Source organism: Balaenoptera acutorostrata, chromosome 5 (genome assembly GCF_949987535.1).
Source record: "Balaenoptera acutorostrata chromosome 5, mBalAcu1.1, whole genome shotgun sequence".
NCBI classification, from domain to species: Eukaryota; Metazoa; Chordata; class Mammalia; order Artiodactyla; family Balaenopteridae; genus Balaenoptera; species Balaenoptera acutorostrata.
This window is the reverse complement of record NC_080068.1, coordinates 2677952-2705495: the sequence shown is the minus strand read 5'-3', so window position 1 is coordinate 2705495 and position 27544 is coordinate 2677952. Positions and strand designations below refer to the sequence as shown.

At 38.7% G+C, this 27544-nt stretch overlaps 1 protein-coding gene across 3 annotated transcripts in view; it reads left to right on the top strand.

Moving 5' to 3' along the window:
- The window catches only part of GASK1B (golgi associated kinase 1B), a 57577-nt gene extending 33273 nt beyond the window's left edge, over positions 1-24304 (top strand). For all 3 annotated transcript variants that reach the window (XM_057546866.1, XM_057546864.1, XM_057546865.1), the window contains 2 exons: positions 18569-18795; positions 21676-24304. In XM_057546866.1, the coding sequence (XP_057402849.1) occupies positions 18569-18795; positions 21676-21883 (435 nt within the window). In that variant the 3' untranslated portion in view covers positions 21884-24304. The remainder of the gene's footprint in view (positions 1-18568; positions 18796-21675) is intronic.
- The last annotated feature ends 3240 nt before the right edge of the window (positions 24305-27544 follow it).

Genomic DNA, 27544 nt, shown 5'->3' with positions numbered 1-27544 from the left:
CCTGCACCCCAAAACCTATAGGATGCAGTGAAAGCAGTTCTAAGAGGGAAGTTTATAGCAATACAATCCTACCTCAAGAAACAAGAAAAATCTCAAATAAAAAACCCAACCTTAACCTAAAGCAATTAGAGAAGAAGAGCAAAAAACCCCAAAATTAGCAGAACAAAAGAAATTATAAAGATCAGATCAGAAATAAATGAAAAAGAAATGAAGGAAACAAGAGCAAAGAGTAATAAAACTAAACGCTTGTTCTTTGAGAATATAAACAAAATTGATAAAATGTTAACCAGACTCATCAGGGAAAAAAGGGAGAAGACTCATATCAACAGAATTAGGAACAAAACAGGAGAAGTAACCACTGACACTGCAGAAATACAAAGGATCATGAGAGACTACTACAAGCAACTATATGGCAATAAAATGGACAACCTGGAAGAAATGGACAAACTCTTAGGAAAGTACAACTTTCCAAGACTGAACCAGGAAGAAATAGAAAATATGAAGAGACCAATGAAAAACAATGACATTGAAACTGTGATTAAAAATCTTCCAACAAACAAAAGCCAAGGGCCAGATGGCTTCACAGGTGAATTTTATCAAACATTTAAAGAAAAGCTAACTTCTATCCTTGTCAAACTCTTCCAAAACATAGCAGAGGGAGGAACACTCCCAAACTCATTCTATGAGGCCACCATAACCCTAATACCAAAACCAGACAAAGATGTCACAAAAAAGAAAATTACCGGCCAATACCACTGATGAACATAGATGCAAAATCCTCAACATACTACTAGCAAACAGAATCCAAAAGCACAATAAAAGGATTATTCACCATGATCAAGTGGGATTTATCCCAGGAATGCAAGGATTCTTCAATATACTCAGTCAATGTGATACACCATATTAACAAATTGAAGGATAAAAGCCATATGATCATCTCAAGAGATACAGAAAAAGTTTTTGAGAAAATTCAACACCCATTAATGATAAAAACTCTCCAGAAAGTGGGCATAGAGGGAACCTACCTCAACATAATAAAGGCCATATATGACAAACCCACAGCCAACATCATTCTCAACGGTGAAAAACTGAAAGCATTTCCTGTAAGATCAGGAAGAAGTCAAGGGTGCCCACTCTCACCACTATTATTCAACATAGTTTTGGAAGTCCTAGACACAGCAATCAGAGAAGATAAAGAAATAAAAGGAATACAAATCACAAAGGAAGAAGTAAAACTGCCACTGTTTGCAGATGACATGATACTATACACAGAAAATCCTAAAGGTGCCCCAAGAAAACTTCTAGAGCTTATCAATGAATTTGGTAAAATAGCAGGATACAAAATTAATGCACAGAAATCTTTTACACTGCTTTACACTAACAGCAAAAAATCAGAAAGATAAATTAAGGCAACACTCCCATTTACCACTGCAACAAAAAGAATAAAATACCTAGGAATAAACCTACCTAAGGAGATAAAAGACCTATGCTCAGAAAACTATAAGACATTGATGAAAGAAATCAAAGATGGCACAAACAGATGGAGAGATATACCATGTTCTTGGATTGGAAGAATCAACATTGTGAAAATGACTATACTACCCAAAGCAATCTACAGATTCCATGCAATCCCTATCAAATTACCAATGGCATTTTTTACAGAACTAGAACAAAAAATCTTAAAATCTGTATGAATACACAAAAGACCCTGAATAGCCAAAGTAATCTTGAGGGAAAAAAATGGAGCTGGAAGAATCAGACTCCCGGACTTCAGACTATACTGCAAAGCTACAGTAATCAAGACAATATGGTACTGGCCCAAAGACAGAAATTTAGCTCAATGATACAGGATAGCAAGCCCAGAGATAAACCCATGCACATATGGTCACCTTACTTTTGATAAAGGAGGCAAGAATATACAATGGAGAAAAGACAGCCTTTTCAATAAGTGCTGCTGGGAAAACTGGATAGGTACATGTAAAAGAATAAAAGTAGGACACTGCCTAACACCATACACAAAAATAAACTCAAAATGGATTAAAGGCCTGAATATAAGACCAGACACTATAAAACTCTTAGAGGAAAACATAGGAAGAACACTCTATGACATAAATCACAACAAGATCTTTTTTGACCCACCTCCTAGAGTAATGGAAATAAAAACAAAAATAAACAAAGGGGACCTAATGAAACTTAAAAGCTTTTGCACAGCAAAGGAATCTATAACAAGACAAAAAGACAAGCCTCAGAATGGGAGAAAATATTTGCAAACGAATCAGTGGAAAAGTGATTAATCTCCAAAATATATAAACAACACATGTAGCTCAATATTAAAAAAACACACAACCCAATCAAAAAACGGGCAGAAGACCTAAATAAACATTTCTCCAAAGAAGACATACAAATGGCCAAGAGGCACATGAAAAGCTGCTCAACATCACTAATTATTAGAGAAATGCAAATCAAAACTACAATGAGGTATCACCTCACACTGGTTAGAATGGGCATCATCAGAAAATCTACAAACAACAAATGCTGGGGAGGGTGTGGAGAAGAGGGAACTCTCTTGCACTGTTGGTGGGAATTTAAGTTGATACAGCCACTATGGAAAAGAGTATGGAGGTTTCTTAAAAAACTAAAAATAGAATTACCATATGACCCAGCAATTCCACTACTGGGCAAATAGCCAGAGAAAACCATAATTCAAAAAGAGTCATGTACCACAGTGTTCATTGCAGCTCTATTTACAATAACCAGGTCATGGAAGCAACCTAAATGCCCATCGACAGACGAATGGATAAAGAAGACATAATATAAAATAGAATATTACTCAGCCATTAAAAGGAACGAAATTGGGTCACTTGTAGAGATGTGGATGGACCTAGAGACTGTCACACAGAGTGAAGTAAGTCAGAAAGAGAAAAACAAATATCATATATTAACTCATATATGTGGAATCTAGAAAAATGGTACAGATGAACTGGTATGCAAGGCAGAAATAGAGACACAGATGTAGGGAACAAACATATGGACACCATGGGGGAAAGGAGGGTGGTGGTGGTGGGATGAATTGGGAGATTGGGATTGACATATATACACTAATATGTATAAAATGGAAAACTAATAAGAACCTGCTGTATAAAAAAATTAAATTAAAAAAAAAAACACCTCCTCCCCAAAAATATGGCCAGAAGAACTAAATAGTCATTTCTCCAAAGAAGACATACAGATGGCCAAGAAACACATGAAAAGCTGCTCAACATTACTAATCATTAGAGAAATGCAAATCAAAACCACAATGAGATATCACCTCACACTGGTCAGAATGGCCATCATCAAAAAGTCTAGAAACGATAAATGCTGGAGAGGGTGTGGAGAAAAGGGAACCCAGCTGTACTGTTGGTGGGAATATAAATTGATACAGCCACTACGGAGAACAGTATAGAGGTTCCTTAAAAAACTAAAAATAGAACTACCATATGACCCAGCAATCCCACTACTGGGCAAATAGCCAGAGAAAACCATAATTCAAAAAGAGTCATGTACCACAATGTTCATTGCAGCTCTATTTACAATAGCCAGGACATGGAAGCAACCTAAGTGTCCATCAACAGAGGAATGGATAAAGGAGAAGTGGCACATATATACAATGGAATATTACTCAGCCATAAAAAGGAGCAAAATTGAGTTATTTGTAATGAGGTGGATGGACCTAGAGTCTGTCCTACAGAGTGAAGTAAGTCAGAAAGAGAAAAACAAATTCCGTATGCTAACACATATATATGGAATCTAAAAAAATGGTACTGATGAACCTTGTGGCAGGACAGGAATAAAGATGCAGAGGTAGAGAAGGGACATGAAGACACAAGGGGTGATGTGGAAGCTGGGACCAAGTGAGAGAGAGGCATGGACATATATACACTACCAAACGTAAAATAGATAGCTAGTGGGAAGCAGCCGCATAGCACAGGGAGATCAGCTCGGTGCTTTGTGACCACCTAGAGGGGTGGGATAGGGAGGGTGGGAGGGAGGCTCAAGTGGGAGGGCATATGGGGATATACGCATGCATATAGCTGATTCACTTTGTTGTACAGGAGAAACTAACACAACATTGTAAAGCAGCTATACTCCAATAAAGATGAAAAAAAATTCTACAAGTTTTCAGTTCACTAAATTCATAGAGAAATGGCATTTATGTAAAACAGACTTGGGTTTGAATCTCAGCTTCTCTAATAGACAGCTCTGTAACCTTGGGCAAGTTTATAATCTCTCAGAGCTTTAATTTCTTTACTATATGAAAACAAAAATGATTTTACTTCCCTTGGAGATTTGTTCTGGGAATACCATGAATTATTGCACACGAAGTACTTGTCCTGGTATCTGGCTGTCAAGGGCTGAATGTTTGTTCCTCTCCAAATTCTGTGTGATTCCGAACCCCCAAGGTGTTAGTGTTAGGAGGTGGTGCCTTGGGTAGTTGAGGAGGTCCTGAGGACAGAGCCCCATGAATGGGATTGGTGATTTTAGGAAAGAAGCCCAACTGGGCCCCCCAGTTCCTTCTGTCACGGGAGACCCAGTGAGGGGTCGGCTGTGTGCAGCCCCGAAGAGCGCCCTCACCAGAACCCGAACACACTGGCACCCTGATCTCAGACTTTCAGCCTCCCGAACTGCGAGAAATACATGTTTGTTGTTTATAAATTTGTTGTAACCGCTCCACGGACTAAGACACTGACGGAGAGCAAGTAGTCGATAGATCAGCATCGTTATTATCTAGAACCACCCTGTTTATAAGAATCTGAATTTACTGTAAGTATATATATGTATATATAGCTATGATTTCCTGAATCTCTGAATACTGCAAGCCGTTAGTGGTAGGGATCATGTAGGTCTGTCTTTGAATTTTCTACAGCGTAGAGCTGCTCATGGTAGCCTTTGGTGCTGTAGGAAACCATGAGGGCGTGGAAGGCAGTTTCCATGGACTTACCATCCCGGTCAAGTTGGGGTGAAGGGTATTTTTTGCATAGATGGGGGAATTGCAGACAATACCTTCTGTGTTTGTTAACTGCAGGGTCCTCAGCTGACACAATCTGGGAAGCCAGCTGGGATTTTATTCTCAGATTCTGTTCCTTGAGGTCTCCTCATCAAGACATATAAAAGCATACCAAAGAACAGCAATGAACCTAACAAATATTGTGTTTCCAACGTCCAGAATTATCCTGTCAACTTCCTGTGCCTATTTGCTTTAAGAATTTCCTTTAGAGATAGAAATACATTAAAGTCGGTTAAACTCCCTTCGACCATCTCTTCATGTTCCTTCCTGCACTTTCTCTCTGAGGTGATCACTGTCATGAGATTAGTATACACCTTTTCAGCCAATTTAAAAATTATTTTACACACATAATAAGTGGATATCTGTGTGTGTGTGTTTTAATTACATTCTGTAAACGCAGTTGACTACATGCATTTTCCAGTGACTTGTCATTGCCATCTTTTAACAATTGCTCCTACTTTTAACAATTAGAGAGAGGCAGGGTCCAAACAGGCTGTAGCTTTAAGATGCCGGAAATAGGGGTGGGAGGTGGAGATTAGAGAGGCTTCTATTCTGGAGGATATAGGTCTGCAAGGCAGCAGCAGCCAAGAAATTTTCCCAGGATTGGAAGTGGAGTCTTAATGGAACAAATATCACATTAGTGCTTTTGGACTCTTTAACATTATATGAAAGGCTTTGTTTGGCTTCATAGGTGCTGTATTTAAATAATTTGCTTCACCACCATTTGTTCTATTTTTCCTATGAGCATATGTTAGTACTTTTCATTTTACTTTATAAACAAAACTAGGAATTATAAGCATAGAGGATACTGCTTACAAGGTTCAATTAAATTCAACAAACTTGGACTGAGGGATTTCTGTGCTCTAGCCAGATAATTCCCAACCAATCTGTGGGCCTCAGGCATCATTTCAGATTTTGTGTCTTGGCTCTTGAATCTGACACAATGTCATCTCCAGGCCTGGGAACTATTGTTCTCTCATTTCTCAGTGTGATTCTTTCCCAGAAAAGATGGCCCCTTGGTTGATCCACACACCCAATTCCACCTAGGAAGTTGGTAAAGTCTTCTCCTGCAGAAATTGACCCGTTGGATCATCCCTCCCACTAAGAAGTTAGGCCGTCTCAAAACCTCGTGGAGATTAGGAAACCAGCACTATTTCAAAAGGCAAATAGTTTCACTTTTTATGGCCCTTACATGGAATGTACTTCTGCTGCTAAAAATTCTCTACAAGAACATGACAGGATGGAGAAAGTAAATACAAAGGCCCTGACCTTTGTCAGTCTGTCTTTTGGGCTTCGACATCATTTCTCTGGTGGAGACCTTTTAGAGACCACATTCTCTCACTCCACAGAATTTAAGTTGTTTGATTTTTCAAGGATGCAACTTTGAAGATAAAGAGCTGCCACACCAACCCTAGTCCGTGACAGAGGTGTAGCTTACTGGCAACCTGGCCTCTACAGCAGGAAGGTATTTCTCCGGATCCTGGCCCACTTCCTGTTAAGGGTTCTCTGTGTCTCAAAGCATCTCCTTCCTGTGAAGAAGCACAGAGTTGCTCAGATGTCTGCTTCCAACTTCAAAGCCTTTAGAATTTTATGTATCCTTTCCACCTACTGTCTAGCATTTATTCTCAGAGCTTTCTGGCATGCATTATGCTAAAGCCTCATTTGTGTAAAATGTGGGCTGGTTGACATAGGTCTTTGCTCTTGTATCTGTCGGAATCAAAGGAGAAATGTCTGGTCAAATACATTATATTCATAAACCTCATATTGCCAAGTGACAACCAACTGAGCATTTCTGGGTCAATTTTAATGTAATTATTAATCAAAGCACAGTCTGTTTTCCTTAATTACAGGTCATTTTTGCTTATTTCAACCCTTGCCGTGGAATTTTTAGGCTGTGCTGAAATTGATTAGTGCATGGTCAGTACACATCAATCCTAAATCTTGTTGTATCCATAGCTGGGCTGGAGAGATCAGGGATTAGAGGAAGCCTGTGTGATTCTATAAATAATCTTTTGAGACTCAAAGATTGTTTAATGCACTGTTTGAGCTAGCTTTTGGGATTGGCTTCACCACTGATCCTATGCCATGGAAACACAGACAGTTTGAAACCATCCTTGACTGCTGTTTTCCAGGAAAATAGGAGGTCTGAGCATTGAATCTAGATAAATCTCCCAGGAGGGTAAATAAGGAAACCGTAGAAAAAGCAACCCAACAGTATTGCCATAGTAACAATGAGAGGACAAGCAACTATTTATCTGGCTCAATATATATATTTTTTGTATGTAATTATTTTTAAAAGATTGATGGTTTGTTTTGCCCAAGGAAGTAGACTCAGAGAGATTTAAGGGAGAGCTGGTCCACAGGGATTCTATTAGTGCCAGGCTCTTCCCAACCATATTCAAAATGTTTATGGACACAGATAACTAAGAGATAAATGGGACTTTTCACAGTTGTTACTGATTGTGGTCACATTGAATGGGACTGTTTGGGGTAATGGCTTTTCTGTGGCCCTTTCAGGGGGGTCTGTGAGGTCACAAAACTCAGAGTTTTTGCTTTTTTTTTTTTTTTTTTTTACAATATTTACAAAATTTGCAATCATGGCTGAATCTGTTGGTGCCTTGAGATGAACCCAAGCTGCCACCAGACTCTACCAAGAGTTGTTCTCCTTTCGTGGCCAATGGACTCATGTGAAAAGATACATGGAATGAATGCCTGATGCACTTAAGAAAGTCCTTGATGAAGCAATAAAAACTGTTAATGTTCTTAAGTCTCTACCTGTGAGTGTACATCTTTTTAATATTCTGGGTGAGCAAGTGGAAAGTGTATATAAAGCACTTCTATTGCTTCCCACGGCACAGCGGTTGTCTTGAGGAAAACCGCTTATGCAATTGTTTGAATCAGGAGCTCAACTCATTGCTGTGTTTTCCTTTAACACCATTTGAACTTGCAAGAACAATTCCATTTCTCTTATTATTTTTTTAGAGATATAGCAATTTCTTGTAAAAATATGTTATGTTAACATGTAATGGGTGTATCAGTGTTATTTTTAAATGAGTTAATACGTAACTATTCAATTTTTTTCAGTTTTAATTTCTATATGATAAATAACCCACATAAAGGAGGATTTTGGGGGGCTTCAATACTTTTAAGAGTGTCAAAAGGTTCTGAAATTAAAAAGTTTGAGAACTATGGCTCTAGGGTAATTTTTCTGAAATAAACTCACTTTTGCCTGTATAGTCTCTGGTAACTTCAGCGTTATGACGTTTCTGTAATTCTAAGATTCTTTGATTTTGATTTTAACGCTTTGAGCTTTTTACAAGATACTGGATCAGGAAAACATGGAGGTCTGGCCTGATTAGAGGTCTTTTAGTAGTTAGCTATCTGCATTAGACAGATTTCAGTAGGAGCTGGCGTTCATTCCTTCATTTTTTCCAACAGACATTTACTGAGTATTTGCATTGTGCAAATCGTGGTGCTGGTTGACGTGAAGGATACACAGTGAATCATACTTAGAGGCATTCGATTGGAATCTCTGTGATAGCAGGAATCTTGTCTTCTCCACGTTGGGAGGCAGTGTGGGAAAGGCGGAAGTTGGTGGAAATCCACGTCATTCTCTAGCTGTGTCTCCTCGGGCAGGTTACTTAGCCTCTCTGAGCCTTTTCTTTATTTGTAATGTGATACCTAACCTTTTGGTTTATTTTGATAATTAGTAACTGCATGATATAAAATGCTTTGGCAGTATCCTGGGATTTCATATCTAAGCTACATAAACAGCTTTACTTTATAGCTATTTGCCAACCCAGGGAACATAGAAACAAATACATTTTCAAACAGGAAATTCTATACATATGTGTAAAAATAATCTTTTTTTTTAAAGTCTAATTTAGTAAAGTAGAATTTGTTTATTTATTTTCTCTTTTTTTTCCCTTCTAGCTTTATTGAGGTATAATTGACAAATATAATGCATATACTTAAAGTGTACGATGGGGTGATTTGATTTGCATATACATTGTGAAATCTTTACTACAGTCAAGCTAATTAACACCTCCATCACCTCACAAAGTTACCTTGTGTGTGTGTGTGGTGAGAGTGTGTAAGATCTACTCTGTTAGCAAATTTCAAGTGTACAATACTGTATTATTAAATATAGTCTGATCCTCAGAACTTATTCATCTTCTAACTGAAAGTTTGTTCTCTTTGACCAGCATCTTCCATCTTCCTGACTCCCCAGCCCCTGGCAATCTCCATCCTACTCTCAAGCAGCATTTATTTTTAAAGAACCAGAAAATAATCAGTCTATCTTTTTTATAAAGAGAGCTGATTTCCATAAAAAATAAGTTTCAATAACTTTGGGGTATATGTTACATTAGGTTGTGTTAATCATTGTTAAAGAAAAACTATTCCATGGTGCTTGTTAAAGATGGTAAATCAGCCTTTGTTCAGGACCATCGCTATAGGTGTAGCGACACTGCAGTGGGATTTTACAGTGGGAGAGAGATGGGGCTGAACCCAGAATACAGCAGTGCAGGTGGGAACTTATAGCCAGGGGGGCAGAGTAGGGGTCATGGGGTGAAAAATGGCTAAGAGCAGACATCCAGGGGAAGGGGAGTTCCAGGGAAAGTGGCCTAACCAGATTCTTGCTAAAGACAGGTGCTCAGACATCACCTTTGGGATGGTGGGCGCTGAGGACCCAGGTTAGGTGTTGAGCATGACCAGGTAGCTGCAAGGGTGAGGGCTTCTGGTTAAACTGACTTTGCAGGGTTCTTGCTAAAACTTGATTTTATAAGGAAGTGCGTGAAAAGCCTAGGAGAAAGTTCAGGAGCCTGACTTTGGTCAAGCAAAGAACCTTTGTCACCATAATCAGAACTGTGTTTTAGTATAGTCATTTCGTTTATCTTTACTCATTTTTGTCACTATCCTTATAATAAAATACTGCATAATAGGGGAAAATAAAACAGATAGAAATTCCATAAGAATGCTAAAAATGAATACACATCAAGTCAAGCCAGGGAAAAGCTTTGAATGAACTGTTCCCTGAGATGTAAATGTACATCATTTTTAAATGATTGGCAACCCTGTTTAATGTTAAATCATTAAAAAGGCTGCTTCATTTCATTGAAAGAAAGTATTTTTAAGAAAGTGTACTTATATTAAGGTTATTTTATTGCTGTTTTAAATATTTGCTTCATATAAATCCATTCTATAAATCAGAATTTCATAAAATATTAACTGTGTTTCTTAGTGCAAGTGCTCTTTGAAAATCTTTACAGGAAGGTGGGTGTGCCTTTGACAGGCTATTTTCACGCAGCTCTGCTTGTGCAAATTACGGAATGTGAATTTTCTTTCTCTAAAAATAGATTGTCACTTGACTGGTGACAAGTGACTCTTTCCAGAGTCTTTCTGTGGCAGAATGATGTTTGACTTCTGGTATTTATTCAGAGGTACATGAATTCAAATATTGCATCTGTAGAAATAGATCCAAATGTGTTGTAACGTTAAAAATAGTTTTACTTATATATAAAAAAACACTGTTAGTCTTTACTTATGATTGAGTAATGGGACAGAAGCTGGAGAGTCTGCATAGAATTGGTATACACTGATAGTTATTTTTAAGTGTGGAATTCTGGAGTATAGGCGGTGTAGAGCCATGACTGCTGTGTACAGAGGCCGAGGCACAGGGGAACCGATGCCCGGAGTTAGATATATGTACTGCAAACGATTTTTACTTTTCTCATCGTTCTCCAGCAACTCTGCTGGTCACATTTGCATGCATACTCATTTAACAGGCTACCTGTTGCCATGGTAGCACAGAAGAAAAATGAAACCTATTATTTTATGAGGTGAGAGTTCCCTAGCAATACAGGTGCAGACTGGTGGGAAGGCTGCTTTTGCTTTTGCTTTGTTGAGCTCCCAAGGTTATGGGCCTAAGTCTGTGATCACAAGTACCGTAGGGGCCGGGGGGCTTGTCTGAGGTCGCCCTTCTCTGTCACCTAGTAGAGATCCACACACCCACTAGACCACAGGGATCCAAATCTGGTTCCACTGATAATGCGGCAACAGTGCATTGATGGACATCGAGACAAATCCAAGTACAATGATTTTCCAATGTGAGTTATTAGCTGACAAATAAGTAAGTCCAAATGCTTCTGTTTCTCTTCCTAGGGTGGGGCTGACAATTCTCCCTGTTCTTTTGCCTTTTTGAGATAAAGTAAGTACTGAAAGTTTTCTCTCCCTGTGCATTTTCTAAAAACAAATGAGGTGTCAAGTGAGATCACTGGAATTCAAAGGAATCTTCCAGAGAACTGCAAATTACAATGCTAGTGTTATTTCTGTCACATGTGCGTGTTGTTTTTCAAATGCCTCTTGCACGCAGGGTGTTACATGGACTCCCCGTGGGGTGTGAGACTCCGTGGTCCACAGTTAGTGAAACTGAACCATGTAAAGACGCCAACCAGGAGCAGATGAGAACATGCAGCTCTGTTCTGTGCTCTCTGCCCATCTTTTTCCACTCCATTCGCTGGATGCTGTTCTAAAAAAGACCCACGTCCTACTCTGCCAGAATCATGTTGTTTATTTGAGTCTTCCCAAAGAAGACAGTGTTTTGGAGGAGCTTTGTAGAGAGCCAAATGCAGAGTGGATGCTATCGGGAGAATTCTGTCAATCGTACACAGCTATCAAGTGCCTGCTCTGCACCAAGCGTTGGATGAGTTACTATGGTGAATTGTTCAATTCCACTCGTTACATGTTTTATTGTGTCATTTAAACTCTCTTTCTAAAATGCAGTTTTCTTTGTAAAGGGGCAGTTTTAATTTTTTAAATTTTATTTATATTTTTACATTTTCTTTATTTTTTAATTGAAGTATAGTTGATTTGCAGTGACTCAGGTGTACAGCAAAGTGATTCAGTTTTATATATATATGTTCTTTTTCGGATTCTTTTCCCATTTAGGTTATTACAAAATATTGAGTATAGTTCCTGGTGCTCTACAGTAGGTTCTTGTTTATCTATTTTATACATAATAGCGTGTATATTTTAATCCCAAATTCCCAATGTATCCCTCCTCCCCAAAAGGTGCAGTTTTAAAACAAATCACTTGAAAAGAGATGGTGAGAAGCTTGAGATATTGACTTAACAAACCAGAAGCACCACACACACACACACACACACACGTGTGCGCTCACTCAGACCCTTAGAGAGGTGTAGAAAAACAGGTAGAAAAATAGATGGGCCGATGTAATTTAACTGAAAGAACTGAATGAGAGAAACTTTTGGATCCAGGGAATTTCTCATCTCCGTTAGATAGTACGTGTTCATTCTACTCTCTCTTCAGCTTCCGAGCATGTCCTGCCTTGGTTCCCTTCAGGTTTTTTTTTTTCTGACATCTCCTCCTGATGCCCTGCTCCCTTGCCTTTCACCTCTCTTCCAGCCCTGCAGGAGGAGATGGGAGTGGAGCTTGCAGACAGGCACCGGGCCCTTGTTCAGCTCCGGCTCTGGCTCTGGCTCCCCGCCCTCACGCTGCCCTTGCCCACATAGCGAGGGCTCATATAGTGCTGCCCGAGCCAGTCCAGACCCGCCCACGGAGAGAGAAGGGAAACACTGCAGACAAGCGCTTAGAAGCTTTGATGTCAATCTGGTAGAGGAGTTTTGTCTATTGAATCTAACAAAATATTTGGTTGGTATTTTGTATTTTTCAAAATGTCATTTCTCTAGTAATAGATCATTTGGTTTTCCTTTATTGTATTATCTTTTTTTAAAGTTTCATTAGAAGGATAATGGGACTTCCCTGAGGGGCCAGTGGTTAAGACTCCGTGCTTCCACTGCAGGGGACACGGGTTCGAGCCCTGGTCGTGGAACTAAGATCCTGCATGCCGTGTACAGCGCAGCCAAAAAAGAAAAGAAAAAAAAAAGGATAGTGAATACTTTTTTAAAGAGCATTTATCATAATATGGTCTTTATGAGGCTCTTGATCCCTGAGTTCTTGAGATGATTAGATGAATCTAAGCATTTCTAACTATGAACGAAGGTGTTTATTTATTTATATTTTTTATTGAAGTATAGTTAATTTACAGTGTTGTGTTAGTTCAGGTGTACAGCAAAGTGATTCAGTTATACATATATAGATATCTATTCTTTTTCAGATTCTTTTCCATTGCAGGTTATTACAACATATTGAATGTAGTTCCCTGTGCTGTGTAGGTCCTTGTTGTTTATCTATTTTATATATAGTAGTGTGTATCTGTTAATCCCAAACTCCTAATATATCCCTCCCCTCCTTTCCCCTTTGGTAACCATAAGATTGTTCTCTGTGTCTGTGAGTCTCTTTCTATTTTGTAAATAAGTTCATTTGTATCGTTTTTTTTAGATTCCACATATAAGTGGCATCATATGACATTTGTTTTTCTCTGTCTTTGCTTAATATGATAATCTCTATTTTATCATCTTTTAACAAAGCAACAGGCCACATGGAATATGGGGCCTGGGGAGAGAAAAGGCAAAAACACCAGGTTTTTCACGGTAGACATTTGAGAAGCACTAGTCTAACATACCCTGAGGTTCTCTAAAGATGCCCTTGGATTTCCTACCTTCATGCCTTTGCCTATTTTTTAGCTAATACTGCCTGTCTTTTAAAACCCAACTGTAATATCCTCTCCTTCATGAATTTTCCCTGAACTCTTGCACTGAAGTTCTTTGTGTTTCTGCTGAAACCTGTGACCAGTACTTATTGCAAGTTGGGTCAGTTAACATTCTGTACAGGTGTACTCACCTCTCTGCAGCACCGCGTTGGAGGCTGCCCCTGGGAAATACAGGGTGATGGACACCTGGGTTAGAAGCCTGACTCTTGTCATGTGTCAGCTGAGGGACCTTGAGTCAGTCAACTAGCCTCTCTGTGCCTCAGTGTCCTTATTCATCAAATGGGACTCTTGTTAGCACTCAGCTCTTAGGGTTGCTATGAAGATCGAATAATCCATGCAAAGAATTAAGTGGACAATTCCTGGCACATACCAAACACTCAGTAAATGACTGCTATTATGTTTTTCATTATTAATATTAGCAACATGTTTAGAATATTTTTATTGCCTTTGTTCAGGCAATAAAATCAATCATCTAATTGCTTTGCTTTAAGGAAAAAGAGATAAGAAGAAACTCCCACAGATCCACTTTTTGAAGACAGAGGTAGAAAGGGTGGGGTGCAGAAGTATGGAGAGTGATTGGATTTCTGCAGATTTCTACTGGGCCTTAGAGAGCTAGTCAGGGCAGCTGAGGCATCCTGATTTGGGCTCTGTGCACATAACTTGAGTCACTCTTATGATACTTTTTCTTACAGACAAAACTCACAGTACCAAAAGGAAAATGGGATTAAAAAAAGAAACTTGAGAAGAAGGCAAGATATCTAAAAATATCCCCATCAACAAAATACTTGGCTGGAACACCTGAATTTTCTGAGTATAATTTTAGTTAGGTAAACATTGAAAAGATATATTTTCCTAAAAAAGGAAAGGGTAATTTTATAGAAGATCATCATTGGCAGGAATCTTCAGATTCAGAAGATCAATTTTGCAAAAGATTTTCCTTGTTTTAAAGAGTAAGAAGATGTGAATTTGAACAAGTTGTAATAATGGTGATCAACACCTAACTGCTTAACTGACAAGATTTACCCCCAAATAGGCTTCTTTGTAGGATTATTATCTAAGAACATAGACATGTAGATGGTAACTATGTTGCTTGATCATGCGACACTTAAATGAAATGATTGTTTTAATGTGTGGACTAAACAAGTACGTATATTAAAACCATATTTATGGATATATAGATGTCTAGGATGTGCTTTATTGGGCCTTAAAAAGTGGGTAAACTCTCCTCAGTGTAAGTGGAAATATATTCAGTATATAACTAAATTAAATGCCAAGCAAAATGGTGTTGAATTTAAGGGAGTGGATTATGGTTTTGTGGTCAAATTATTTTGGGTATATTAAATGTCAATTTGAAAGGGAGACTATAAACAAAATTCTGGGAAGAGCTAGGAACAAGATTTAATAGCTGCTTAAGCCCTTGCTAAACAAGGTTATTAATACAAAGACATAACTTACTATAGTTGGATGCTAAGAAAAACAAAGTAATACTCAGAGTATTTAAAGCCTTACAATCTGATTCTCTATCTGTAGGTGTACACACACACACACACCACACACACTCAACATGTGTTAACATGGCCACCAGGTACATGCATAGATCTGAATAAAAGGAACGATAAACATTTTTGGAAGAGAAGTTAAGCTGAACGCACACACCCACTTTCAATAACAAGGTCTGTGAGACTTGAAGGGCACAACAGTCTGACAGGGGAGTGGTGAAATCATCACAGACTGTTGAGTGATTCAAAATGAGATCAGACAAAACATTTTAAAAGTGCACTGTTCGAAACAGTCTGATGTTAGAAGATAGTAAAAAGATGCCCTAATTCGGTCTGTCCCTCTTCTAACTTTTAATGCTTTCTTTTAGCTTAAAAATAGAAAAGTATAATATTTACAGAAGTACTAAAAGTTCGGCCTGAACGCTAAAGTGCTTATTATTTAGCAATAGCATATATGATACTCGTGTCCTTGTTGTAGAAACAACAGAAATGTTGCTATATGTCTTGGTCCTTTCCCGCTACTAGAAATCAAAAATGAAGAAAGAGCTTAGGGCAGAGCACCATTTAAGAACTGGCTGGTAGATTTGTCGTTAAAATTTAAGTTCTAAACACACATATCCAACACAACACACCTTGATTTTGTAGCCCAAATGAAAGAGGATTAAGTTTTTCCCCCCATATATAATATTATAATTGGATAAAAACGTATGAAGATGATGGGAAAAGGGTAAAGGATTCTTTGAGAATTATTAGCTAATGTATATAAAAAAGAGACATTGGAAAGTGACTGGCAATATATTTTTATAGACAAGCCCTCAAAAATAGTCAGCCCAGTCTCAAAAATCCTCTTGAGTCCAGTAAGCAAACTTTTAAAACCCCACCCCAAAAAGGGGGGGACATCGGGTGAGAAGCAGCCTCCAGAAGAGTTTTTTTTTTTTTTAATTTTTATTTATTTATTTATTTTTTATTTATTTATGGCTGTGTTGGGTCTTCGTCTCTGTGCGAGGGCTTTCTCTAGTTGTGGCAAGCGGGGGCCACTCTTCATCGCGGTGCGCAGGCCTCTCACTATCGCGGCCTCTCTTGTTGCAGAGCACAGGCTCCAGACACGCAGGCTCAGTAGTTGTGGCTCACGGGCCCAGTTGCTCTGCGGCACGTGGGATCCTCCCAGACCAGGGCTCGAACCCGTGTCCCCCGCATTGGCAGGCAGATTCTCAACCACTGCGCCACCAGGGAAGCCCCCAGAAGAGTTATTTTTTACATTCTCCCTGACCCCCCGATGGTAACTTAAAAATTGCTGAGCACATACAATCTCTCTATATCGTTTGGTTTCTCTTATATTCAAAGGCAGTCAGGGTGCTACGTAAAATAAATCAAATTGAGAAGAAAGGGCTCAATACATTTTTCTAACAGTTTCCAACATATGCTTTTTTCATTTAACCTGCAGTGATGTGGGTGGGCATTCCTGCCCACCTTTGGGAAACTTTGCACCAGCCCTGGGAACTCACCATGCCCTGGAGTCAGCCGATGTGACAGTTTTGGATACACCACTGGTTAGGTTCACGACCCTATGTATCAGCTGCCTGGAGCCAGTTCTGCCAGAGCCCTCCCTGATCTGTAGACTGTTTCTCGACCAGCACTGTACCCTCCGAACTGTCCAAGTTCTCGTGGCTCAAGGACCACCCCATCCCATGTAACTGCTTTTATATAAACCTCATAGAAAATTGGCTTATGCTAACTTCTCTTATAATTCCTGCTTCCCAAAGTATGCTATTTGATACCAAGTCTACTTACCTGCAGAAAACAGAGAGGAGGGTCATTTGTTCAGTTCTCAAAGTTTGCTGTGGTAGTGAGACAAGATTAAGCCACTTCATTTTCCTCAGGAAGTAGTGCTGGTGGAGGGGTGCTGGCCATGGGTGACATTTGCCTTGGTGCCTGGCCCACCGCTAGCAGGTAGAAGATGTTACATAAACATCTGTTGCATGAATGAATGAAGAGTTATTTCAAAGTAGGCTCAATTTTGGTACTACTCTTTCTGCATCCCTTCCTTAGCAAGTGGCCACCTAGAGTGACCACAGCCCCACAGGATCTGCAAAAACCCAGGAAGAAGAGAAAGGATGGGAGTTTAGTGACAAAAGAATAAAAATGACACTCTGTGTTGAGCCATCTTTTGAATTTTGAGCGTCTGTATAATCTTTGACTAGCCTTAAAACTATTCAACGTGACGTATTGGGGGAAAATCGTGGCATTTTGAAGACAAACACAACGGTGTCTGAATCTTAACTTTGCTACTTACTAATATTTAAGTAGCAGAGCAGATTATTTAATCTCTCTGAGGCTCAGTTTTCCTTCACTGAAATGGAGAAATTACCTTTTGCCTTGGAAGCTTGTTCTGAGGTAAATCACTTCATATAGCATGTGCGATGTGTCTCAACAATAGTAATGACAGTTTTCTTTTTTTTTTTGAGTATCTTCTAGATGCTTGGGTCAGGGCTGGTGTGTATCCAGACACTTTCATTAATCTTCCCACTAAATGTGCAAGGTGAATAGTTTCATTCCCATTATGCAGATCATTAAACTGAGAGTCAGTAACGTAAAGGGATGTATACAAGGTCGCGGAGCTGAAAAGTGTGAGAGAAGAGACTTGAGTTTAAATTTATCTAACTCCTGAGCCTAAGCTTTTCTTTACCCTGATTAATAAATATTATTTCTTCCCTGGCCATAAAGAAATGGAAGTAACCCAATTCTCCCTTTCCTAGTTAATCTGTTTGCCCTCTTCTAGAGGGTAGTAGCCCTATAACCCACAATAAACACCAATAGGCCCATCTGTTCTGTTCATTCTGCTTACTTATTTAAAATCTAACTGTGGGCTCCATACATAGAGTGTTCTTGGCTATCATTACTGGATCGCACATCTTTTCAGTAAATCTCTTCTCTGTTATTTCAGGTTACACACTGCAACACTGAAATCCAGAGAGGTTAGGGGATGCAGTAAACTTTTAGAGCCATTGAGGTAACTCCGGTTTTCTGGATGTGTCAAAGTACAACCGTTTCTATCTTCTGTCCCGAGTAGCATGAGAGCAGAGATTCTTCTGGCCACGCATCAGTGTATGATGTCAGTGGGAACTCTGAATGTTAAGGGTGGAGATGCTTAGCTTGGATGATCTGCCTTTGGAGCTGTTAGCAGATCTGGCAATGCTTAGACCCATCGCTGAGTCAGAAGGATATGAACCTTGGACTTTAAGTGTTGCCTTTAATTAAATGAGCCTGGCCCCAATTAGATTCTGGCAAGTCAGCTATTTAGAAAGCGCTCATTCTTTGGAAATCTTCTGACTTTCCCAAGTTTTGTTTTTACTCAGCATCTTGGATTTGTTTTTGTTTTCCCCTATCAGATTTATAATCGCTTGGATACAAATTGCTGTGGGTTCCGACCTCGGAAGGAAGACGCCTGTGTACAGAGTGGACGGAGGCTGAAGTGTGAAAACCAGGATGCCGTGGCTCTAGCCCACATCGTCCAGCGAAAGCAGGACCCAAGGCACTTGGTCTTTATAGACAACCAGGGTTTCTTTGATAGAAGCGAAGATAACTTGAACTTCAAACTGTTAGAAGGCATCAAAGAGTAAGTTTCTTGATGTAGTAACATCTGCAGGACATTACATTTCTCTTGAACAGGTAGTAAGGTCTGGAGAAGACTCACAGCCTGTGTCTGATCAATTTAGCCCTTAAGGAGAATCTGGGAATTGAAGCCCAGAGAAGGGAACCAAACCCAAGGGGAAGAGAACAAGGGTGCCGCCAGGTTTTACCGTCACTGACCCGCCCGTGCAACATACAAAGGTCCTGCTGCGTTTTCACCTCCATCATGTTGCTTGACCCTCACTGTGAAAATCCGTGTGGGTGAGGTTGGAGTCATGTGGAGGTCTGTGGAATAGGAAGCAGCACAGCAGGGGTGAGCAGGTGACAGGCGCTCCATTACCAGGGCACAGGACCGGGGAGCTAACAGATGAGCTGATATTGACAAGGCAGTATGTCCAAAGGCAGAATAAACTCAGTGACTTTGATCAGCGCATGGGAAGTCAGAGCCCGTCGGCTGAGTAGGACACGGTGGCCAAGGACGATGGCTGTTTAATTCAAGTAGGAGGGTTTCTGAGCATTTGAAAATCCTTCCATAGACATAGATTATGGGGAAAAGTATCTTGAGCTTACACTCAAGAAGTATTTGGAAATATAGGGAAGTAAGACACTCCATAGTGGCAGGAACCTCACTGCAGAGTCTGAGCTATTTGCCCCCAACCGTGGAGGTTGAGGCTACATTTCAGTGCTCCCCCCAATAAGCACACTTCATAGTCTTTGTACCTTAGTGAGAAATCAGGATCACTAAGAAACTGGGGTGTGTGTCTGAACTTGAAGATAGAAGGGTGCTTTAGTGAAACAGTCAGCCAGCCTTTTGTGAAACTGAGTGACTGCTGGGAACACATGAGCGAGCCTAAAATTGAGGGTAGAAGCCAGGTCTTCCAAGTCGAAGCCCAGTAATTTTTCTGTTCCTATTTCTCTTGTTAATAAAACTCTGAAGCATATTTCAACAATTCTTCCTAGCTCCATGAATTAGGTAATGTGGATTTTACGGTCTTTTGACACTAGAGACAATGAGAGTTTCAGGAGCCCCACTTTCATGAGTTTTTGTTGTGTCTTTCCCTGTTAATACTCATTCTTCACATCTCTTTGTGGATTGAAGGTAGAATATATGGATTCTCTTAGATTCTCTCTTCTAAGTGTCTAAGCTCAGGAAATTTTATGTGTAGGAAAATTTACATACCAGAGGCATCACTTACTGAGTTGGTATTATGGGGTCTTCTTTAAATCCTTGCGTTTCCTCTTAGAATTAAGTGTATGCCTGGAGAATCCATCTATCCTATACATTCATAAAAATATGAATAACGTTTTATTTATGCTTTCAAAGAAGATTTAACCTTAAATGCATTATGAGGAGTAATGAGTTTAAAGTTAAATCTTCTTTGAATATGTACTTTACCCATTCAACAGCAAAAATGAAGACTTTGCTAACCCAGATTTATGCATAGGATATTTCTATTAATCAGTGTAATGCAAAGTCAGGTAATTTTTTTGATTTTCCCTTATGAAAAGGATTAGTCGCTAAAGAGATCCATGGTTTTAGCAGTTTCATCTCGTACATTCTGCCACAGCTAAATTAGTTCAAAGGCCATAGAATTGATAAATCATGGATTATTAGTACTTCATAGAGCAAAAATTCTTACTTAATTAGTACTGTGGTCACTAAATTATATAGGACATGTCCTCGGGGAGCTCAGAGAATCTGATTAGCATCTTTTAAGCACATCCAGCTCTGTGGCCTTTGGTCTCTCTGCAGCATCAGAAATGCTGCAGCACATGGATTGCTGTATTCATACGCCCTCAGTGCTATCCCCAGCTTGCTCCACTGACCTTTGGAGAAGGTGCTTAGAGGCCTGAAACTCCTGGCAGACTGTACTCTTGAAACAAGTATATGTTCTGTTTTAGTTTTTAAGGAACAACTAAGTTTACTATTACACTCCAATATTTGTACTGTGCTTTCATCAGCATTTTAATGAAAGCTTGGAGAGAGGCCACATTGGAGATTCAGCAAAACATTGCTGGTAATTTTGAATCAGAAATTTTACTAAGTCCTTCAGATAATGTATCTGCTAGACCCCTGGCTTTATTCTTTCTAAATGAAGAGCGGAAATCTCAATGCACTCTCTTTAGGTAATTCAGCAAGAATCCTTCTAAATTGACCTCAGGTTTTCCAGAGAGATGCTTCATTGTGGAATGCCCTGGGTCTCAAACTTGAGTTTTGCTAAATTTATTTGAAAACAATTTAGTATTCTGGTTTAATAGAATGTTCCCAGATTCTTAGAAATCCTGAAGTATTATCTGAACCAAAGGCAGTTCTTTATTTAATTGGGCATTTTGGAATGATTTCTTTCTTTTTACTACATACATTTTGGATTATTTCTCATTAAATTCAGTCATGCATCTTCTCCTCTAGAAGAGTACTTTACTGAAATTGTCAGCATTTTTCTTCTCATATTTCCTTGCATAAAACCCCATGTTGGCACTTACAAGGTTACGATTCTACTTGACTGATTAAAGTGGTTTCTATGGGTGCAGTGGAGCTTAAGATTGAGGAAAGTATTTTTCCAGGTTATCAGAATCCATTCTAATTCCATGCCTCTCTTTGCCTGCATATAATAACCTTAAGTTAGACATTGGTATTTATGTCAAGTTCTCAATGGTATAGAAAATGCAGTTCCCTTGAAACCTATTCTTCTAGTATGTAATTATTAAGAGATGTGTCAGCTTGACAGTGACAAAAAATGTTTTGATTCTCAAGGTATTATCTGATAGTGTGATTTCTGCCAGATTAATGAAGGGCAGAGCCATTGGGTAAGGCATAATATTTCCAAGCAATTATGAAGAATGAAATATCATTTTCTCTTTTTAGGTTTCCTGAATCCGCAGTTTCTGTTTTGAAGAGCCAGCACTTACGGCAGAAACTCCTTCAGTCTCTGTTTCTTGATAAAGTTTACTGGGAGAGTCAGGGAGGTAGACAAGGAATTGAGAAGCTTATCGATGTAGTTGAACAGAGAGCCAGAATCCTGCTCACCTACATCAATGCACATGGGGCCAAAGTGTTACCTATGAATGAGTAGCCAAAGGTCTTGTGGCTATAGAGTTCTACATATATTTATGCATCTTTGTTTTGGGGTCAAGTACACAAACCTCAAGTCCTTTTAGGGATGAGGCAGTAGTGATGAATACACAAAATAAATGAATTTAATCAAGTAAATATGACGAGTCTGAGCGCTATAAGCAGACTCCAAAAGCTTTTACAATTATACTGCTAAAAAAGGTTTACATTTTCCTTTAACACCATGACCTGTAAGTTGCAACATCTGAGCACAGAATGGTTGCAATTACTATCCCAGCTAGCCGTGTTAAAATAGCTGTTGTGTCGGTTAATAGGACAGTGCGAATCAGAGGTGGTGACTCCTTTAATAATTTGCTGCTCTAATGGGAACGGTTCTGGACGTCCTTCTGTTACTAATTGTTAGAACATAGAGCAGTCTGGACACGACCCACAGGCAACTCTGTGTTGGAAAATGGAGGCGTATGATCTGCAGAAACCTCAGAGCCTACAGTAATTCTTAGGAGAAATGGTGGTTTATTTGTAAAACCCCCAGTGTATATTCTATTGTACCTATAAATGATCAGCCAGCTCTGTGATCCTGAGCGCAAGAATAGCATTTTCCATTCCTTTTTAGAAAGGTATTTGTTGCCAGTATAGAAACGATCCATATCCGAAGATTTATACATTAGGTAGTTTTGCTGTCTCAGTTTCGCTCCAACTTACGTCTAGTGGCTTAGACATTCAACAGTTATAACGTATTTACACATGTGAAACTATACTTATAGAATATCTTTTTGTTAAGTGGATGCTCTTTTTATACATTTTGTCATCTTTACCAAGGATATGCTATAATTTCTGTATATTTCATTAATAACAGCAGATTTCTTCTAATTTGTTCTGTGTAATTATATTTAAACTGATTTAATTGATATTGTCCAGATATTGACCATAGGACTGGATACTGAATGTGTTTAAATATATCGTTTGGCTTATTCTAATATGAAAAATATGAACAACATCAATTAAAACCCGATGCTGATCAATTCTCCTCAATGAAAGCACATGACTAGAACTGAAACAGCCAAAATTATTTAGGCTCAAATAATTCTCTCCGAACTCTACCAACTTTTTAATGAGGTAGAAGGACGTGAACACATAGTATTCCTGTGTTGAGTCTTCATGTCCTTGAAGGGGTCCACATCATGGTGTTTGCTAGATGGTCACATAGAGATTTCAAACCCTGAACAAATCATTATTACCCTCCCCCCATCCCTTATTAAGAAGCTACTCTACTGACTTCTTCTTTCAGTTTAAAAATACAATTTAAGAATGTTTATAATGCATTCTATCCTCTGTTTTCTCAGGTCTGCATGTTATTCCTAAAGTGCACCCCATTTTCTGTGTTCTGACTGAGTGTTACTCAATATCGCTGTAGATTAGAACTATTGAAGACATTTTGATAAAGGCTAAGATATCTATAGATTATAATTTACACCAATGAATGGGGGCAGAATGTCAAAATAGCATGTTGAACACAAGAGAAGACAGACCGAGGGAAAAGGGATCATTCAATCATCTAATTATAACTTTTCTAGGGTCGCATTCAAGCCCTATTCTCAGCACCTTCCCCTGCTGGCTGACCCTTGGAGAGCTGGTCTTCAGACGATCTTCTCTTCAGTGTGCCCTCTGTAGCCCTGAGTGCCTCCCCTGGTCCTACACATTCAGTGTACGCTTGGACCCTCATGAGTCTCCACTTCTATCTGCTGTATTTGGGCTTTTTAAGATCCCTTTATGTCTCAATAATCAGCACATTAATGAAAAATTGGCCTAACGGAAGTCTGGAGATCCAGACTCTTCTTTAAAATAACTCTCTGTCAAGTTGCCTTATACCTTGTCTTATCCATGTGGCATATTTGCATTTTAAAATGCTTTTTATGGAATATACCATCTTATCCAAATTTGTGAAATTGATGCTGGGAATTCCATGCTTCTCAGAAGCGGCTTTAATTTTGCATCTCAAGCTGCACCATTTCGGGGTAGCTTGGTCCTCCCACTAGTGGGTCTGATTGTAAGGTCCAGGAACACATGTTTATTTTAGTCACTTTGCTTTTCAACAATGTGTTTTGTTTTGGAATCAGTGAATAATTCATGCTGCATTATTTTTGAATAATGGATGACTGAAGGCCAGGCTTTTCATTCTAGTAAGTAATACTCTGCTCTTACTGAAACTAAGGGAATACTCTGTGCCTTTCAGATATACTCGTTATGCTGTGGTTTGGTTCACATAGCACATTATGGGGTTTATTTGTAACTTGACAAATTTAAAATAGAGCAATTTACCTGGGCAGACATACAAAAGCTTATTCTTATGTGATTATTTTTTAAGCTGATATTATGAAAATAAATATCTAAAAAATGTATAATAAAAATATTAGAAATTAAAGATGTGTGCTTTTTATTCTGTAGGTGGTTTTTTTGTTGTTTTGTTTTGTTTTTGTTTTTGTTTTTTTGTAGATGGGTTGCTTTTCAGAAGTGAAGTCTAGGAGAATGTTTGCTGCCTTCATCCATGATAAAAGAAACAATTGAATAGTCAAAAATTATACTGGATTGTGTTTGTGTATGCATGTATTTGATATCATTAACAGTGATTTCATGCCTTCTCTTGGTGTACATTTAGCATTGTTTTAGGTGGTATGCAAATTAGTTAACAGATATCATAAACTAGAAGAAAACACTAATTTGGGGTTTTCTTTGCTTTGGGTGAGTCTTACCATTATGTTTAAAGTTTTCTTTATAGTATTCATATTTATTAAGCTTATTAGGCACCTGGGGAGCTTATTGAAATATAAAATGTTTTAGACTTATGCTCAAAATATTTATAATCCCTGAACTTATGTAATAGCCTGTTTATACCATTGTACTTTTCAATATACATTAAATTACAGCTAATGACTAAAATAACCTAGATGTAGATTCATCTACACACTGTCATATGAAATTCTAATGTTTATCTTAGCACAGAACAAATAATGCACATTTAGGGCACTAGTCTGAAAATATGATATGGGAATCGTACATGGGTCAAATAAAGATGATGAAGACCTTTCTCTAGAAACTAAATAGTGTCATCAAGAATTAAGAACTTTTATGAATGAAAGATGATTCGACTTGTCAGAGAAATTTCCGGACACTTGGAAATAGCCAGAAGCGTTCTTTCAGTGCAAGGCTGGGCTTGATTTTTTATTGAATGGACTATTTAACAGTGCTCTAAAGCAGAGGTTAACTTGTCAATTTTTATCCCAGGGAGATGCAAATAATTTCTGTCTGGTGGAAGAGACAATCCTAATGGTTTTACCGTTTATTACCCTGTTAGACATTAACCAGTTTTTATATCTAGTCCAACAATCTTATCCCAACATAGCCTGTAAATATTTAGCTTTGAAATACTCTTTGAAATGATTTTACCATCTTACTGGTTCCCTTGTTAGTTAATTATTTGAATAAAATCTTTGACATATGTTCATTTTACATTTGCATAGGAGTTGCAGTTCTACCTTTTTGAAAAGTTTGCTTTAATAAATTTTTGACTGCAGAGCCATATAATTGTATTTTCTTGAGAGTCATGGTTTAAAAATTTTGAAACTTTAACAACTTTCAAAACAGAGTCACATAATTTTAAGAACTGAATGCTACCATTTGATCAACAGCTTAAGTTTATTTTCATTTAATCCTTTAATTTATTAAAAATTATTAGTTGATCATCTACTTGAAAGGTCTGACTCAGACGGGTTACTGGCAGACTTTGTTTTGTAGCCTAAAAATTCACATGGTATGTGAATGAAGTCACTGAAATCCTTTCTTACATCAGCGTTTCATATGGTTAAATTAGTTCAACATTTTTTTTCACCTTAGAAAGGTATCTTTTTACACTCATGTTTCCAAAGTGCATTTAATTTGTTGATAAAAATATACACAATTTTGCACACATTAAGAAATCTCTATGCATCTTCTTTCTAAAAAAAGTAATGTGTATTTCTTAGCAGCACTTGTCAAGATTCCTAAAGCTTTTGAGACAAAGAGGTAAAAACAAAACAAAACAAACAAACAACAAAACCATCCCTTGTCAGGGGCTTTTATCACATGCTGCAGAATAGCTAGCTGAGCTATATTTCAAAAGGCAAACTGGGCTGCAGGGAGTGGGCCAGTAACTAAATGAGACTGAAACAGCTGTGATTTTGCAAAACGTGCCAACATTTTCTTTAGCTCCAGGACACGAGACGTTATCTGGCTCATAAAGTACTCTATGTTATTGGCTCAACTTCTGTTTAGGAGAACAAGAGATCTTGTTCTATATCCTCATTTCAGGTCCTCAGGAGTATTACAAATTGAGGTCAACATTATTATTTTACCTTTTAGTACTTAAAAAAATAAACTGTGAGTCAGATATCTGCTCTAACTTGGTGAGAATACATTACAATGAAACTTGCAAGATTCAGGTCTTTCATAAGAGAATTCTGAAATAATTTATAGCATCTCCTAGGAGAGAGTCAATCTTCCTCTCTCTTCATCAGGTAGCAAGTGACAGTTAAAATATGACTTTCCCAAGACTTTTGGTGACAATTGTGGCAGTACCATTTGTGTCATTTCCTTAGTCTTACTTTATTGTTAGTTGCAAGTAGAGATGAACTATGTTTAAAGAGGAGTGACGTGGCAGCGTCCAGAGCAGGAACTTCCTGATTGAGGACATAGATTCCTAATGAAATCTTGACTTTGTCCCAGGCTACCTACCAGTTGCCAGTAGTAACATGCCTTCAAGTTGTGACCACCAAAAATGTCTCCAGATATTGTCAGCTATCCCCTGAAAGGCAAAATCATCCCCTGGTTCAAAACCACTGCTTTAGTCCATTGATAAAAGGCCTCCCATAGAAGGTAAACCTTTAATTTTCTTTTGTCTTCTTACGTTCAGTTCATGAAGATGTTCTCTGTCAAATTCCTCATATTAGAATGGATTGCCGTGTTGTATGACATCAGTCAGAGCCCCAAGAGGTATGATGGTTTGGGGAAAGGGATCTTGAAATAAGCCACAGGAGAGTCAGGAGGAAGAGACATCTTGGGCTCTGAAATACAAATTTTAGGTGAGGGATAAATCTAGGAGCACACGACAAATTAAACATCAGCGCAAACATTTTGGAATAAGTGGTGGTAAAATTGCTTTACCTTCCTCTGCCCCCGAGGCCAGTATCTGTATCCTTTGAGAAGAAGACAGGTCTGTAAAGAAGGCATGCTCTCATCAGGACTCTTAACAGCCCAGGGGACCACCCCCCACCCCCTGACAGAAAGTCAAATATTGCGGAGGGTGTGTCCTTACAGCAGGAGGGGAGGAAGAGTAATGAAGTGCATTAGAAGGGAATTGTTGGACCAGGATGCAGCTAGCAGCCAATAGGCAGAGCAGAATCACATGGGAAATCCAAGAAAAGGATGGAATATCAATAAAATAGACTAAGTAATGTCGCAGGAACAAAGTGCCATCAAATCTCCGTGGCTTGAAACCACAAATGTCGATTTCTCATACAAATGCCCATCCTGGCTTGGCAGGAAGGCTTTGTGTTTCCTAAACGCTGGGACCCAAGCAGATGAGCAGGCTGGATGTATCCATCGCTGTGCCCGAGTGAAGGGACGTTCT